At 35.7% G+C, this 15,828-nt stretch overlaps 1 protein-coding gene across 1 annotated transcript; it reads left to right on the top strand.

Annotated features, from left to right (window-relative positions):
• Positions 1–3,738: 3,738 nt before the first annotated feature.
• On the top strand, positions 3,739–4,909 carry ripply2 (ripply transcriptional repressor 2). The gene is made up of 3 exons (XM_016476872.1): positions 3,739–4,025; positions 4,108–4,169; positions 4,697–4,909. Exons 1-3 carry the CDS (start codon positions 3,759–3,761, stop codon positions 4,854–4,856), a joined length of 489 nt encoding a protein of 162 aa, XP_016332358.1. The 5' UTR covers positions 3,739–3,758; the 3' UTR covers positions 4,857–4,909.
• The last annotated feature ends 10,919 nt before the right edge of the window (positions 4,910–15,828 follow it).

Below are 15,828 nucleotides of genomic sequence, written 5' to 3'. Positions count from 1 at the left end.
CCCTTAAAGGGACAATTCACCCAAAAATGATAATTCGGTCATCATTCACTGTTCCTATATGAGTTTCTTTCTTCTGAACACAAAAGAATGAAGAACATTTGATGAGTGTTGGTAACCAAACTGTCAATGGTAGCCAGTGACTTAGTAGTTTCTTTGCATACTATGGAAGTCAGTAGCTACCGTTAACTGTTTGGTTACCAATGTTCTTCAAAATACCTTCTTTTGAAACACATACAGGTTTGGGTCTACATGAGGGTGAGTAAATGATGACAGAATTTTCATTTTGAGGTGAACTGTCCTATTAAACTACAGTAAACACACTCTCTCACACACACACACACACACACACACAATTTTGACATGAACTGAGAATATAATATCCAGTATAAGGTTATTTCTGAATGTTCTCTGAATATCCAGTTTTTTAAAGGTTTTAAAAATGTTTCTTTTTGGTTATGCAAATGTTGAGGGAACATTCCATTTGATCATTTTGAAACACTATGGGAACGTTACTTTTGAATGTTCTCTGAATGTTCTTAAACAAGCAGTAACATTTAAAAAACATTAGACGAACGTCCAAATAAAAGTTTCAGAAAGAACATTCCATACTTGATGTAGCCTATAAATAATGTTTTTGTGCTAATGCTTTGAGAACATTATTAAACACCAGATGACTCGGAACAAACAATTACTGGAAGAACATTTGTTCATAACTTCTGTTAGCCAGATGTAAATGTTCTAATACATTTCCTCTCATCATTTGAGCTCCACCGTCTCTGCAAACACATTTCTGATTGATGCTGACTCCTTATGAAATGTTGTGAATGCGTTAATTCACTGACTGTAAATGTTTCAAAATATTTATGGCACTAAAATATACACTGATGCTCTGTTCCCATCAACATTTTGTCCTTTAGAATAAAAGATTCCACACACATTTCAGTCTATGAGTGTCCTCTAGTGGACGAGAAGTATATTTATTTACATATTTGCTTGATGAGTGAATATAATGTGACGAATTATAGCAAACTAAAAATGTAAAAATAAGTATTTTTCGGTGTGCATTTTAAACGAATAACCAGGCCGACTTAACGTATAAATATTGGCGAATCTTCGTTTGTTAAAAAGTCAATTACTTCTTTAAACCACAATGAAAAAAATGCTAATTAGATAACATCTCAATTAAATGGCTTTATTCCGGTCAAAATTGTGACCCTGCAGCACAAAAGCAGTCTTAAGTCGCTGGGGTATATTTGTAGCAATAACCAACAATACATTGTATGGGTCAAAATTATACATTTTTCTTTTATGCCAAAAATCATTAGGATATTAAGTAAAGATCATGTTCCATGAAGATATTTTGTACATTTCCTACTGTAAATATATCAAAACTGAATTTTTGATTAGTAATATGCATTGCTAAGAACTTAATTTGGACAACTTTAAAGATTATTTTGTCAATATTTAGATTTTTTTGCACCCTCAGATTCCAGATTTTCAAATAGTTGTATCTCAGCCAAATATTGTCCTATCCTAACAAACCATACATCAATGGAAAGCTTATTTATTCAGCTTTCAGATTTCAAGATTTCAGAATATTGACCCTTATGACTGGTTTTGTGCTCCAGAAGCCTGTTTGTGGTCCAATATCATTTAACACCTTTTTTCCCGAATTAACCCATAAATGAATGATTTAGTGTTTAGAAACTAATTAATCTACGGGTTAATTCAGAAAGAAATGTCTTTTTAAGGTAATAATCGCTGTTTTTAACAGTGCAGCTGAAACCGATCTAATTATGTCGCTTCTGTTCTCTTTTAGCTTAAATGTCTAGTTTTCTCTCCTCACAGAAGCGTTTGTGGTCGTTTAAAGCTGATATCTGCAGTGCAATGTCCCACAGTAAACACACACTGCCCTGCAGCACGCGCCTTCTGTTTCTATTCCGATCGTTTGTCGAATTGAGAATAGAGTTCATGACCTCGCGCGTCATGTTTGCGTTTGAGAGCAAATGTTCTGGAGTTGCTTCACACCTCTACATCTGATTAAATCAGACCATCTAGTAATCACCAACACTAAACTCACCTGAGATGGAAAACCACACTGCTGTCTTTCTAGCGCTGCTTCCCAGCTTTTAACTATTTGTTATTTCTTTGAACGGTCACATTTTTTAAAACGTTTTGGAAACGATTTTTCTTGGTTATGCAAATATTAAGGGAACGTTAAAATTTTTATTATCTTGCAAGCATTATGGAAATATTACTTTTTAATGTTCTCTGAAACAACGTTAGATGAACCTCCGACTAAAACATTTCAGGGGAAAAAAACGATGCATAAATAATGTTTTTGAGAACATCATCAAAAGAACGAACGTTCTTTTAAAGCAGCGCTATGTAACTTTTTCTGTGTTAAAAATTTGTTAAATGTATATAATGAGCGAGTACATCATGAATTCGTCTTCCAAACCGCGTTTTGTCTTATTCCGAATCACTCCGGTACACTTCTAATAAGTGCTTATATTCGGACTATTGTAGCCTGGTCACCGCTGCGGAGGAACACATACCTGCGTGAATCGCCAGAGACATAAACTTAGAGAAGTAGCTCCGGTTGGAATGTTCTTCCGCGGGATGTGTGCAGTTCTGTTGATTAACCGCTAGAGCGTCACATAGTGCTGCTTTAACTTCGTTTCCTGAATTAACTCTATACCAGAACGTTAGAATTTGTGTAATTTGCATCATTGATTCTGTTATTTTCCTGTTTATTATTATGAAGCTGCTTTTGAAACTTGTTTTTTTTTGCCATAAAAGATGTATTTCCTTACTAGTTAAATATTAAGACGCCCTGAAGTGAGAACATTTGTAAACAATACAATAAACGCACAAACTGTACTTATTTATTAATTATATTGAACACATAGCGCATAAATACCACGAACTGCCACTTTGCAAATATATCTTTCGCACTATATAAACAAACAAACAATATGAATTAAAAGTATTTTAGTATAAACACTCACACATGTAATGTTATAATGGAATTTATGTAAAATTATACGTACTAACTCCTCCCTGTTTATAAAACCATCACAGAAATTCCAATGGTTTCCACTACAAATACCATTACAAACTTTTAACCATTAAAAATTGTCTTCTGTAATGTGTTTTGGGACATATTCCATTAGGATTTAGTGGATTTAACAAGCCACCAATAGAAGGTGATCAATTAGCAGTAGAGAGCAATAGACACCATTACTTACACACATTTTCAAAACTTTGCCTCTTTTTTCATAACTTCACACACAAACCCAAGATTTGCACACAACATGCAAAAAGCCTCACATCTCTTGCAAAATGAAGCACTGTGTTCAAAATATCCCAAACACATCTCCAAAGCAAACATTTGCAAACACCTTTGCCATAATATTAATTCCTGTTAGATTTGTGTATACTATTCCCATTTTAACCAAATTCTGTGATTTTCTTCTTCAGCAGGGCTGTTCGTCCTCACTGGATTGAACAGAATTCATTTACATTTAATTTTTAAAATACATTTGTTATAGCCTATATTGAAGTTTCTGGAGTCCTATGGTGAATCGCAGCTTTTTGGCAACCTTTGCTTTAGTGAATGTCGGTGGAATATTATATATTTTACCTGCATGCAAAATAACTTGTCCTTGCAGATCAAAATAATGGGACTTTTATCAGTGCCGAGCATTTTAAAACGCCTCAGGTTTTACTGTTGTTTCACTCCGAGATTTGGTCAGATGTGTGAATTCGCCATGTGTTCGCGGGAGTGTGACCTCGCACCTGACGCACCTGACGCGACGCGTTTGGCACGAGTGGACACACAGGTGTATAAAGACTCCAGAGTCGAGTCTGAGCAGCATACCGATCGGAATCTACTCTTCAGCTTCGACACGATGGAGAAACTCACTTTCACGCACGGATTCAACTCTGAAACAAACGCGACGCGACCCTGGAGACCCTGGATCCACAAAAGCAGTCACGGACGCAAAACCAACGCTTATAAGGTGCGTTAAACTATTATTAGATAAACTATTGTTGTTCTGATATTAAATGATCTCTTTATTAAATCATCTCTTTATTCCACAGCCTTATGAGAGAGCATCAGCTGACCAACACTTGAAAGCCCCTGTGATCACACACCCTGTGAAGTAAGTCAACACAAACATGTTCTAAGAATGTTTCACTAACGTTCCCATTAGGTTATGAAAACGTTTTTCTGAACGTTCATGTTTAAAAAAAAAAACAAGTTTTAAAAACGTTTTTTTCTTGGCTATACGAACATTAAGGGAACATCACATTGTATCATTTTGAAACATTCTGGGAATGCTACTTTTGAATGCTCCCTGAAACATAGTAACATTTAAAGAACGCTATAGATGGACATTCCGTTTGATCATTTTGAAACGTTCTGGGAATGTTACTTTTGATGCAAGTAGTAACATTTAAAGAACGTTAGATGAACGTCCAACTTAATTGTATAAATGTTTCTGTGCTAACGTTTCAAGAACATTAATAAACAGCAGATAACCTCAAACGAACATTCTATTAATGCTACTAGAAAAACGTTTGCTCATAGAGAACATAGAGAGAACGTTTCCCGTTATGGTTGTGTTCTGTGTCATGTTGATCTGATCTCGAAAGCGCCGGAACTCACCGCTCATCTTGATTTCTGCAGGTTGTTCTGGCCCAAATCTCGCTGTTTCGATTATCTGTACCTGGATGCTGAGCTCCTCCTGCGCAGTTATCCGCTTCAGGCCACGATCTGCCTGTACGAGGACTCAGACAGCGATGATGATGAAGATGATGATGAAGAGCATGAGAAGGAACTCAACTGAAGACCTTCATCACTTTACTTATAGACTCTGAACTCTGATTCACTTTATTTAGTCAGTGCATGTAAATAGTTGTGAATATGTATAAAACTAGAAGTTTAAATGTAAATATATTTTATTTTTTAGTATTTATGATAAATTATTCTACATGCCAACTGTAACTTATTTCCTATGAATAAATATTTGAAATTTTGAAATTTTGGTTTTGCTCTTTCTTTGAATCACGAGGTTGTCGAAAAGAAGCAATGTCAGAAATCTTAATTTGAGTGTTAACAGAAAATGAAATGAAAAACAATATTATGAATGCGAGTCTGTGTACTGAAGCTGCATATTCAGCTAACCATAACATGTTCTGAGAACGTTTTGCTAACGTTCTCATTAAAACGTTATTTCTGAAGGTCAAAACATCCAGTTTTTAAAAAATGTTGCAAAAACATTTCTCTCGGTTATGCGAATGTTAAGGGAACGTTCCATTGTATCATTCTGCAAACATCACGGGAACGTTACTTTTGAACGTTCTCTGAAACATTTCTCTAGCAACATTTAAAAAAACGTTAGATGCACGTCCAAATGAAACACTTCAGGCAAAAGCGTTCCATGAGTAGTGTTTTTTTGCTCACATTTTGAGAACGTTATTAAAGAGCAGATGACGAATGTTCTTTTAATGTACGTTTATTCATATCTTTGACTAAACGTTTCTGTGTCTGTGGTTATAGTAGTCGGCCACATGACCAAATAAATGTTAAAAACAAATCTAAATGTTATTAATATGTTTTATTTGGAGTCTAATGGTTAATTTGTTCAGTTTTCTATCTTCTATAGAACTGAATGAAACTGAGGCTGAGAGAAATAAGACAATCACAACACTCAGAACTGTTTAATTTAGTTTTTCTTTACTCAGAAAGTTTATTGGACAAATGTTTCAGTGTGGAGGGTGTGTGTGTGTGTGTGTGTGTGTGACAGATGTAGGAAAGGACGTCCAGCCTAAAGAAGCTAAAGAACTAAAATATATCCTTGCACATCTAAATGTGTGTAGATAGCATGTAGATTCTTGACACAAATCTTTTGAATCTGGTCACCCAGAGATTCGATCAGGTGAGGCTTACATTGTTCACGGATTCATTCAGAAAAACGATGTTGCACCAGTGTTTTCCCTGTAAAAAACTCTGTTGAGAGAGAGAGAGAGAGAGAGAGAGAGAGAGTGTGTGTGTGTGTGTGTGTTTGACACCTGCTCAGGCGTCAGATGAATGTGTTAATGTCTGAACACAACACTGTTTTACCGCCGCTTTCGCAGACACACAGACTCCTCACACAAGTTTTTTTTCAACTGCTTACAAAATCTCTCCTCGTCACAGTTTCTGAAAGCTGTCACTCAAACAGCAGAAGCACACAATTTCATAAAACACTTTTTGCAAAACACAACACACAATTCTCTATGTAACACACAAAAATCTAACAGGAATTAATATTATGACAAAGGTGTTTGCAAATGTTTGCTTTTGTGATATTTTGAACGCAGTGCTTCATTTTGAAAGAGATGCGAGGCTTTTTGCATTTTGTGTGCAGTTCTTGGATTTGTGTGAAAAGTTTTGTAAAAAAGAGGCAAAGTTTTGAAAATGTGTGTAAGCAGCTGAAAAAACTGTTTAGCAAAAATATAATGCTGGGGCTTATGTAATATACGTTTGCATGTGTATATGCATTAACGTTCAAAAGTCTCTTATGCTCATTGTGGCTGATCAAAAATACAGTAAAAATTGTGAAATATTATTCTAATGTAAAACAGCTGTTTTCTATGTGAATATCTGTTAAACTGTAATGTATTTCTGTGATGCGCAGCTGTATTTTCAGCATCATTACTCCAGTCTTCAGTGTCACATGATCTTCAGAAATCAGTATAATATGCTGCTGCTCAAGAAACATTTCTGATTATTATCAGTGTTGAAAACATTAATATTTTTGTGGAAACCGTGATACATTTTATTTTTTAGGATTCACAGATGAACAGAAAGTTCAAAAGAACAGCATTAATTTGAAATAGAAATATTTTGTAACATTATAAACGTCTTTACTGCCACCTTTGATCAATTTAATGCAGCCTTGATGAGTAAAAGCGTTTATTTCTTTCTAAAAACGAATCTCACTGACCACAGAGTTTTGAACAGTAGTGAGTATAGCCTATATACAATTAAAGATTACATCAGCACTGTGATTCCTGCAGTTATTTGTGAATATTTATGATCGTGGGAAAGCAGAACGTGTGTGTGTTGAGGTGTTGTGTTGGGAATATGTTGGCGTGTGTGTTGTGTGTGAAGTGTGTGTGTGAGGGTGTTAATTACTGTGTTCATTAAGGATGTGTGTAGATTCACACTGTGAGTTTTGACCGGGTCATGCTGTGTTCTGCGGTCTAATATATAACACTTGATACAGTTTTAAGAACTAAGAAAGTTAAACATCAGATTTTCAAATGCTACTATTTAGGTTAAATTTATATTTAGTTTTATTTAATTTTTAGTTATTTATTAATGTTAGTAACTTATTTCAGCCAAGGCAACATTTCTAATTGTCCTTTAGCTTTTTATCTAATATTTATATTTTATTTTTAATTTAAGTTTTTCATCTAATATTTATATTTTATTTCATTTCAACTTTACTTAAAAAATGTTTTTAATAGTTTTAGTTTAATAAATAATAGCCATACCCTGTAAAAATATTTTTCCTAAGTTATAAACAAAGATTAAAGGAGTATGTTAGAAAATAGTAAGAAAATACTAATTCAGTCTTTCTACTCCACAATTTCACATTTAGTTCAATGTGTTGGTTGCTGTTTCTTTGTAATGAATTGTGCAATTTACTAGCAATTTCAAAGTGAAAATTGTTCCTACGCCAATGTTTTTTCCAGTTTATGATTCACTTTTTAATAAATATTGTCATAATGTAAGACAAAGCTATATAGGAAATTAATATTTATAATAGAATTAGAATAGAATAAATATTTAGAAGTGAAGAGTGTTTTGCTGACTGTTATGAATTTGTGTTTGTGAACTTTTGACCAACCTTTGCTCAGACTCTCATGAAAGGTGTGAGAGTGTGTGTGAGTGTGTGTGTGTGAGAGAGAGTGTGTGTGAGTGTGTGTGTGTGAGAGAGAGTGTGTGTGAGAGAGAGTGTGTGTGAGTGTGTGTGTGTGTGTGAGAGAGAGTGTGTGATTTAACACTGTTAGAGGTGTTGTGTGACTGTGGGAACTCGTGTGTCGTGAGTTTCTGAGCCGTTATGAGCTCTGTTTCATCATATCTCTGTGTCCAGAGGTTTGTCTAACCTACAGGTCTGGTCTGTAATGACTCATAAACCTCAGATCTGTGTGTCAATCAGAGGTTGTGTGTGCGTGTGCGTGTGCGTGAGTGTGTGTGCGTGAGTGTGAGTGTGTGTGTGAGTCTGTGTGTGTGTGAGGACTGTCAGATGAATCTGTATGAAGTGTGTGAGTGTGTGATCTGTCAGCAGAGGGAGCAAGAGCTCATCATAATATATTTAAATTTGCTGCTAAAAGTCTTCAACACATCTGGGATCAGGTTTTCTGCACATACAAAGGATATCCATGTTGTTTTGTAAGATTTAACTGAACTCAATAACCACTGGCCTTTAAAAATAAAGAGAGAACTAGTGATTTTGCATGACACAATGTGCAATATATTTCTAATATTTATATATTTATATATATATTTATTCATCAGATCACTGCCATTTTTTTGTAAATTGTTTGTAAACATACAATTATAAAAATTATTTATCATTTAAATTATGTTATATAACATTATATTTTAATTATACATTTATTTGATCATTTTGTGGCTAAGTTGAGGCTAATTTGTATTTCTAAATTATTATTATTATTACTACTAATAATAGTATTATACTTTCTATAATTCTAATTTGGGGCTAATATGAGTATTTTTTGTAAAATGTTTATATATACACACATACATATAGTAAAGACTTGTATTGTTATAAAAGACTTTCACAGTTTTGTTTGTCTTGCATAAATCCAGTCAGATTAATTTTCATGTAATAATATTTCCCTCCAGACTCACTGATGTTCCTTGTTGATCACTGCATTAGTAATTCTGTTTTAAAACGTCACATTTAAATAAAGAAACTGCACACAGCGCACGTGCTGCAGAATTATTTCTAATCAGCCTGTTACATTCCAGCAGGATGAGCACATGTTCACAACGACTAATCACTCCTCTAACGAAGACCTGAACACGTGGACCTTCAAGTTATGCAAATAGTTCATTTCTGATTGGGTTTCACATGTTTGCGTCGGATTCAGCGCCATATAAATGATAAACAAACCCATATTCACACATCTGCTAAAGAAAACTTGAAAATAGCATTGACTTTATAATATTTTTTTAACCATTGAGAAAGTCACTTTGTCATTTATATTATAGCTATACACTTCTGAAGACTGCTTTGCCCCTCCAGCAATATAAAGCATTTTTAAATGCATACAAACACAAGAACTCACCTTATTAATAGCGGCGGGTCACGTGTAACGCGGATGTGCGAGACTTCCTGTGTGACTGGCGTCTAGTTATTTTAGCTGCACAAAAATTGTGCGTTATGCTGCTTTATATTAATAACCGTTATTTGTTATCATTTTAATTCATGATCATAATTGCAAACACACTGGTTTATAGCGCAAATAATTTAACTTTGTTATTCTTAGTTATTTATCGATTGCGTTGAATGAACCGGAAGTCTTCATGTGTTGCAAAATAAGGTGGACAGTTAAACTCAAACATTAAAATGTATTGATATAATAAATAGCTCAACAATATGCATAAACAACTGTGACTTATCCATGTTTAATGTCTGTCTTTAAATTTTTTTTAACTTTAAAAGCTAGTAACTTTTTCTGGCGAGGTTCTCTCAACAAACATCTTCTAGTAACGTTAATAGAATGTTTGGTAAAAGTTATCTGGTCTTTAATAATGTTTAAACATTATTGAGACATGGAATGTTTTTTCATGCAATGTTTTAGACGTTTGTCTAACATTTTTTCAATCTTACGGCTTGTTTCAGAGAACATTCAGAAGTAACGTTCCCATAATGTTTGCAAAAAATGAAACTTTAACCTTTGCACAACCAAAATAAAACATTAGTTCAATTAAGGGAATTAGTAAAACATTCTTAGAATATATGTTTGTTATCTGACTATATGGTTAAATGTGTTTTTAATGTAAAATTCAATTTAATTTTCTCACCAGACTAAAGTGAATGAATCACACATCGCTCTTTCACAGGGCTGTGAAGGGTTAATGGTGTGTTTCAAAACGGCCACTTAACAAGGAATCAGAAACACACACACACTCACACACTCACACACACACACACACACACTCACACACACACACACACACACACACACACACACACACCTGCATCACTTCGAGAGAAACCTGTTTAAAAGAAAATTAAAAAAAAAAATTCTTCTTAAGGTTTATCTTCAGATCAATCTCAAGAAAAAAAGAAAAAGAACATATTTGGGAATACAAAATATTCTCATTTATTTTTTAGTTAGAAAATAACATATTAGCAGTTAAGAATATTTATTTCTTAAAGGGACAGCTTTCAAGTCTTTCATCATTTACTCACCCTCAAGTTGAGTTTCTTTCTTCAGGTGAACACAAAAGATATTTTGAAGAATGTTGGAAAGTAAACAGCTGACAGCAGCCATTGACTTCCATAGTATGAAGAAAATACTATGGAAATCAATGGCTACCGTCAACTCTTTGTTTACTAATATTCTTCAAATTATCTTCTTTTGTGTTCAATAGAAGAAAGAAACTCATTCAGGTTTGGGACAGTAAATAATGACAGAATTTTCTTTTTTGGTTGAACTGTCCCTTTAAGAATGTTTTGTGAATGCAGCCCCTGCTTTGTATTGAATAAAAATGCTTTTCATAAGAACTGCAACACTATTGCATCAGTGTGTGTGCGGGTCTGTGTGTGTGTGTGCTGTGCATCTGTTGCTCACGGTGCTGCAGCGTTCAGTACATCTCAGATGGGACTCATGAATTCATGAGAGTTTAAGGAGCCATGACTGAGCTGCACACACACACACACACACACACACACAGAGGAGGCCCATCTGGTTGAGTGACCTGTAATAATTAGTTATTAATCTTCCCATGAGACGGAGCTGAGCTGGAATACATTAACACGCTTACTGACACACAACACCCACAGCGAGATGATGGAAACCCACCGGGGGTTATGGGTAGACAGACACAGATGAAGGGGCGGAGCATGTCAGGAGCAGAGCGAGCTGATTGGACCCTGACATAATGTAGAATGTTTGAACAAGTCGTTACTAAATATGTGAGGCTTGCCAATACAAAACACACTGCCACGTTGCTAGGGTGGTGTTAGTGGTTGCTAGGGCGTTGCTATGCAGTTGCTAAAGTGTTTTGGGTGACTGTTGTTAGGGTGTCGTTGCTAGGATGGTGCTAGTGGTCACTAGGATGTTGCTATGCAGTTGTTAAAGTGATTTGAGTGACCGTTGCTAGGGTGTTGTTGTTAGGGTGGTGTTAGTGGTTGCTAGGGCATTGCTGTGCAGTTGCTAAAGTTGTCTGGGTGACTGTTGCTAGGGTGTCATTGTTAGGCTGGTGTTAGTGGTTGCTAGGATGTTGCTATGCAGTTGTTAAAGTGATTTGAGTAACTGTTGCTAGGGTGTCGTTGCTAGGGTGGTGTTAGTGGTTGCTAGGGTGTTGCTATGCAGTTGCTAAAGTGTTTTAAGTGACGTTTGCTAGGGTGTCGTTGTTAGGGTGGTGTTAGTGGTTGCTAGGGCATTGCTATGCAGTTGCTAAAGTTGTCTGGGTGACTGTTGCCAGGGTGTCATTGCTAGGGTGGTGTTAGTGGTTGCTAGGGTGTTGCTATGCAGTTGCTAAAGTGTTTTAAGTGACGTTTGCTAGGGTGTCGTTGTTAGGGTGGTGTTAGTGGTTGCTAGGGCATTGCTATGCAGTTGCTAAAGTTGTCTGGGTGACTGTTGCTAGGGTGTCATTGCTAGGGTGGTGTTAGTGGTTGCTAGGGCATTGCTATGCAGTTGCTAAAGTTGTCTGGGTGACTGTTGCTAGGGTGTCATTGCTAGGGTGGTGTTAGTGGTTGCTAGGGTGTTGCTATGCAGTTGCTAAAGTGTTTTGAGTGACTGTTGCTAGGGTGTCATTGTTAGGGTGGTGTTAGTGGTCGCTAGTGCGTTGCTATGCAGTTTCTAAAGTTGTCTGGGTGACTGCTGCTTGGGTGTCGTTGCTAGGTGTGTTGATATGCAGTTGCTAAAGTGTTTTGGGTAACTGTTTCTAGGGTCTTGTTGTTAGGGTGGTGTTAGTGGTAGCTAGGGCATTGCTATGCAGTTGCTAAAGTTGTCTGGGTGACTGTTGCCAGGGTGTCATTGCTAGGGTGGTGTTAGTGGTCGCTAGTGCGTTGCTATGCAGTTTCTAAAGTTGTCTGGGTGACTGCTGCTTGGGTGTTGTTGCTAGGTGTGTTGATATGCAGTTGCTAAAGTGTTTTGGGTAACTGTTTCTAGGGTCTTGTTGTTAGGGTGGTGTTAGTGGTAGCTAGGGCATTGCTATGCAGTTGCTAAAGTGTTTTGGGTAACTGTTTCTAGGGTCTTGTTGTTAGGGTGGTGTTAGTGGTAGCTAGGGCATTGCTATGCAGTTGCTAAAGTGTTTTGGGTAACTGTTTCTAGGGTCTTGTTGTTAGGGTGGTGTTAGTGGTAGCTAGGGCATTGCTATGCAGTTGCTAAAGTGTTTTGGGTAACTGTTTCTAGGGTCTTGTTGTTAGGGTGGTGTTAGTGGTAGCTAGGGCATTGCTATGCAGTTGCTAAAGTGTTTTGGGTAACTGTTTCTAGGGTCTTGTTGTTAGGGTGGTGTTAGTGGTAGCTAGGGCATTGCTATGCAGTTGCTAAAGTGTTTTGGGTAACTGTTTCTAGGGTCTTGTTGTTAGGGTGGTGTTAGTGGTAGCTAGGGCATTGCTATGCAGTTGCTAAAGTGTTTTGGGTAACTGTTTCTAGGGTCTTGTTGTTAGGGTGGTGTTAGTGGTAGCTAGGGCATTGCTATGCAGTTGCTAAAGTGTTTTGGGTAACTGTTTCTAGGGTCTTGTTGTTAGGGTGGTGTTAGTGGTAGCTAGGGCATTGCTATGCAGCTGCTAAAGTTGTCTGGGTGACTGTTGCCAGGGTGTCATTGTCAGGGTGGTGTTAGTGGTTGCTATGGCATTGCTATGCAGTTGCTAAAGTTGTCTGGGTGACTGTTGCCAGGGTGTCATTGTAAGGGTGGTGTTAGTGGTTGCTAGGGTGTTGCTATGCAGTTGCTAAGGTGTTTTGAGTGACTGTTGCTAGGGTGTCATTGTTAGGGTTGCTAGGGCATTGCTATGCAGTTTTGCTATGCAGTTGCTAAAGTGTTTTGGGTAACTGTTGCTAGGGTGGTGTTAGTGGTTGCTAGGGTGTTGCTATGCAGTTGCTAAAGTGTTTTGGGTAACTGTTGCTAGTGTGTTGTTGTTAGGGTGGTGTTAGTGGTTGCTATGGCATTGCTACGCAGTTACTAAAGTTCGCTCAAGTGTTGTGAATGGTTGCCAAGTTAAACTAAGCATTTTGGATGTAGTGATTATCCTGTGTTGGTATGCTTCTTGCGTTGCTAGGGTGTTCTGGCTGGTTGCTGTACGTTTACATTAACGTTTAGGGTTTGATCACATTATTTTGAGCAGTGTGTTTATTTGTTTACTGTCCTTTTGAGAAATAAGACTATGAATGTATGTGTGGACGTTTGGAGCTGTAATGCTCTCTCTCACACACACACACACACACACACACACAAACACACACACAGTCATTCTCCAGTATGTTTAACATCTGGATGTAATGTCAGACATCAGTAATTTCTGATACTCACCTCACATGATTAGCGACAGAATCACCAGCATGACTTTATCCTGCAGAACTACCAAAGGCTTCGGTTGAAAAATACACATTTTATGCATGAAAAATGCATCTGGTCACATCTGCACACAACCTTTTCATAAGAACATGGTATAGAAGAAAATCAATTAAATCCAAAGCTCTTCTCAGATCGAAATGACAGAAAATACTCAGAACACCCCAAAATACACACATATTTGGATTTATTAAATTTATTGTATATAAAATTTCATTTCAATCTCAGTCGACAGAGTTGATCATTTCACAGGTGAATTTAATGAAAACCGCAGGAAAATTATTTACCTCAAATTGCAAGAAATGATATTCTGCACAAAGAAAATGAAGCTGCTTGTTTTATAACAATCAATTTGTCATTACTGTGATGCACCTTGATATTCTCTTTAGACTTTTTTCGAGTCTAGAGTCAGTATACAACCAATGCAACTATGATCTGTCATCAGCGCAAAACATAATTGATTTCGCATCAGAATAACGAGATTTGGGGTGAATGTCAAAGTGCAAACAAAAAATTTATTTTCTTCATGCATTCTGCATTTTTATTTTTGCATCCAGTTATCATTTGTTTTATATTACTGTAAATAATAGATTTATTTTATAAAACCAATGCAACTATTACATGCAAATAACGCTTGTTATATATTTGATTTTGGATCAAAACAATGAGAATTGGGTTGAATTTACATGAAAATAATGCGGTGCACTAATGCAAACCTAATTTTCTTTATGCATTATTTTTTTTTTAGCTTGTATTATTTTCTTTAGATTACTGTAAATAATATATTTTAAAAAAAAATTCAATCAACAAATTAAAGTCAGCACAACCAATGCAACTGCAATCTGTAAATACTACAAAATCTAATTGATTTAAAAAAAATATATTTAGGGTGAAAATGTTCTTAATTGACATTAAAATACTGACTCAGGGCAAACATAAAACAATTTTCTTCATGCATTTTTTTTTGCAGCTCTCATTATTCTCTTTAAAACACTGTAATAGATTTTAAATTTTAAATTAAAACCAACAAATTAAAGGCAGCACAATCAATGTAATTATGATGTAAACCCAACAAAATATAATTGATTTTGCATTCAAATAAAAAGAAATGGGGTGAAGTGACAAAAAAAATTATTTTCTCCGTGCATTCTTAATCCATTAAAAATAATGGATTTTATTTCAGTTACCAAATGAAAGGCAATACAACTACATTCTGTAAATCTGTAAATAGGATTAGGAATAATGATAGCGGGGTAAATTGATATGATAATAATGCCACAGTGCAAACAAAAAAAGTCAGTTTTCTTCATGCATTCTTCATTTTTCTTCTACTGTAAATCATATTTAAAAAAAAATGTATATCAACAAATTAAAAGCAGTACAGCCGATGCTGTACATACTGAAAAAATTGCATTAAAGTAAAGGTTCTTAAATAATGCCACAGTGCAAAAAAACGTATTTTTCTTCATGCAAAATATAATTTCTTTCTCTTTTAGCTTGTGATCTGACACGTGTTCTTGATACTAGCGCTTGTATAAATAGTAACACGAGAACACTATTATATGTGAGCCTGGAGCACAAAAGCAGTCTTAAGTCGCTGGGGTATATTTGTAGCAATAGCCAACAATACATTGTATGGGTCAAAATTATACATTTTTCTTTTATGCCAAAAATCATTAGGATATTAAGTAAAGATCATGTTCCATGAAGATATTTAGTAAATTTCCTACCGTAAATATATCAAAACTTAATTTTTGATTAGTAATATGCATTGCTAAGAACTTCATTTGGACAACTTTAAAGATGATTTTCTCAATATTTAGATTTTTTTGCACCCTCAGATTCCAGATTTTCAAATATTGTCCTATCCTAACAAACCATACATCAATGGAAAGCTGATTTTTTATAAATAAAAAATAGTTCCGGTGCTTGATTCTGATTGGCTGAGCCACGTTCGAAGCTGTTGTAAATGACTCTACAAAGTAACACACACC

This window comes from Sinocyclocheilus anshuiensis, unplaced genomic scaffold (genome assembly GCF_001515605.1).
Source record: "Sinocyclocheilus anshuiensis isolate Anshui unplaced genomic scaffold, SAMN03320099.WGS_v1.1 scaffold1422, whole genome shotgun sequence".
Classification (NCBI taxonomy): Eukaryota; Metazoa; Chordata; class Actinopteri; order Cypriniformes; family Cyprinidae; genus Sinocyclocheilus; species Sinocyclocheilus anshuiensis.
The sequence above is the reverse complement of the archived record's forward strand: the minus strand, read 5'-3'. Positions and strand labels throughout refer to the sequence as shown.

Excerpts from the sequence above, each read along its gene's own strand:
- ripply2 (XM_016476872.1), top strand. The coding sequence starts at position 3,759 with ATGTGTGAATTCGCCATGTGTTCGCGGGAGTGTGACCTCGCACCTGAC. Across the intron at positions 4,026-4,107 it reads GCAAAACCAACGCTTATAAG|CCTTATGAGAGAGCATCAGC; the intron begins GTGCGTTAAACT and ends TTTATTCCACAG. Across the intron at positions 4,170-4,696 it reads GTGATCACACACCCTGTGAA|GTTGTTCTGGCCCAAATCTC; the intron begins GTAAGTCAACAC and ends TGATTTCTGCAG.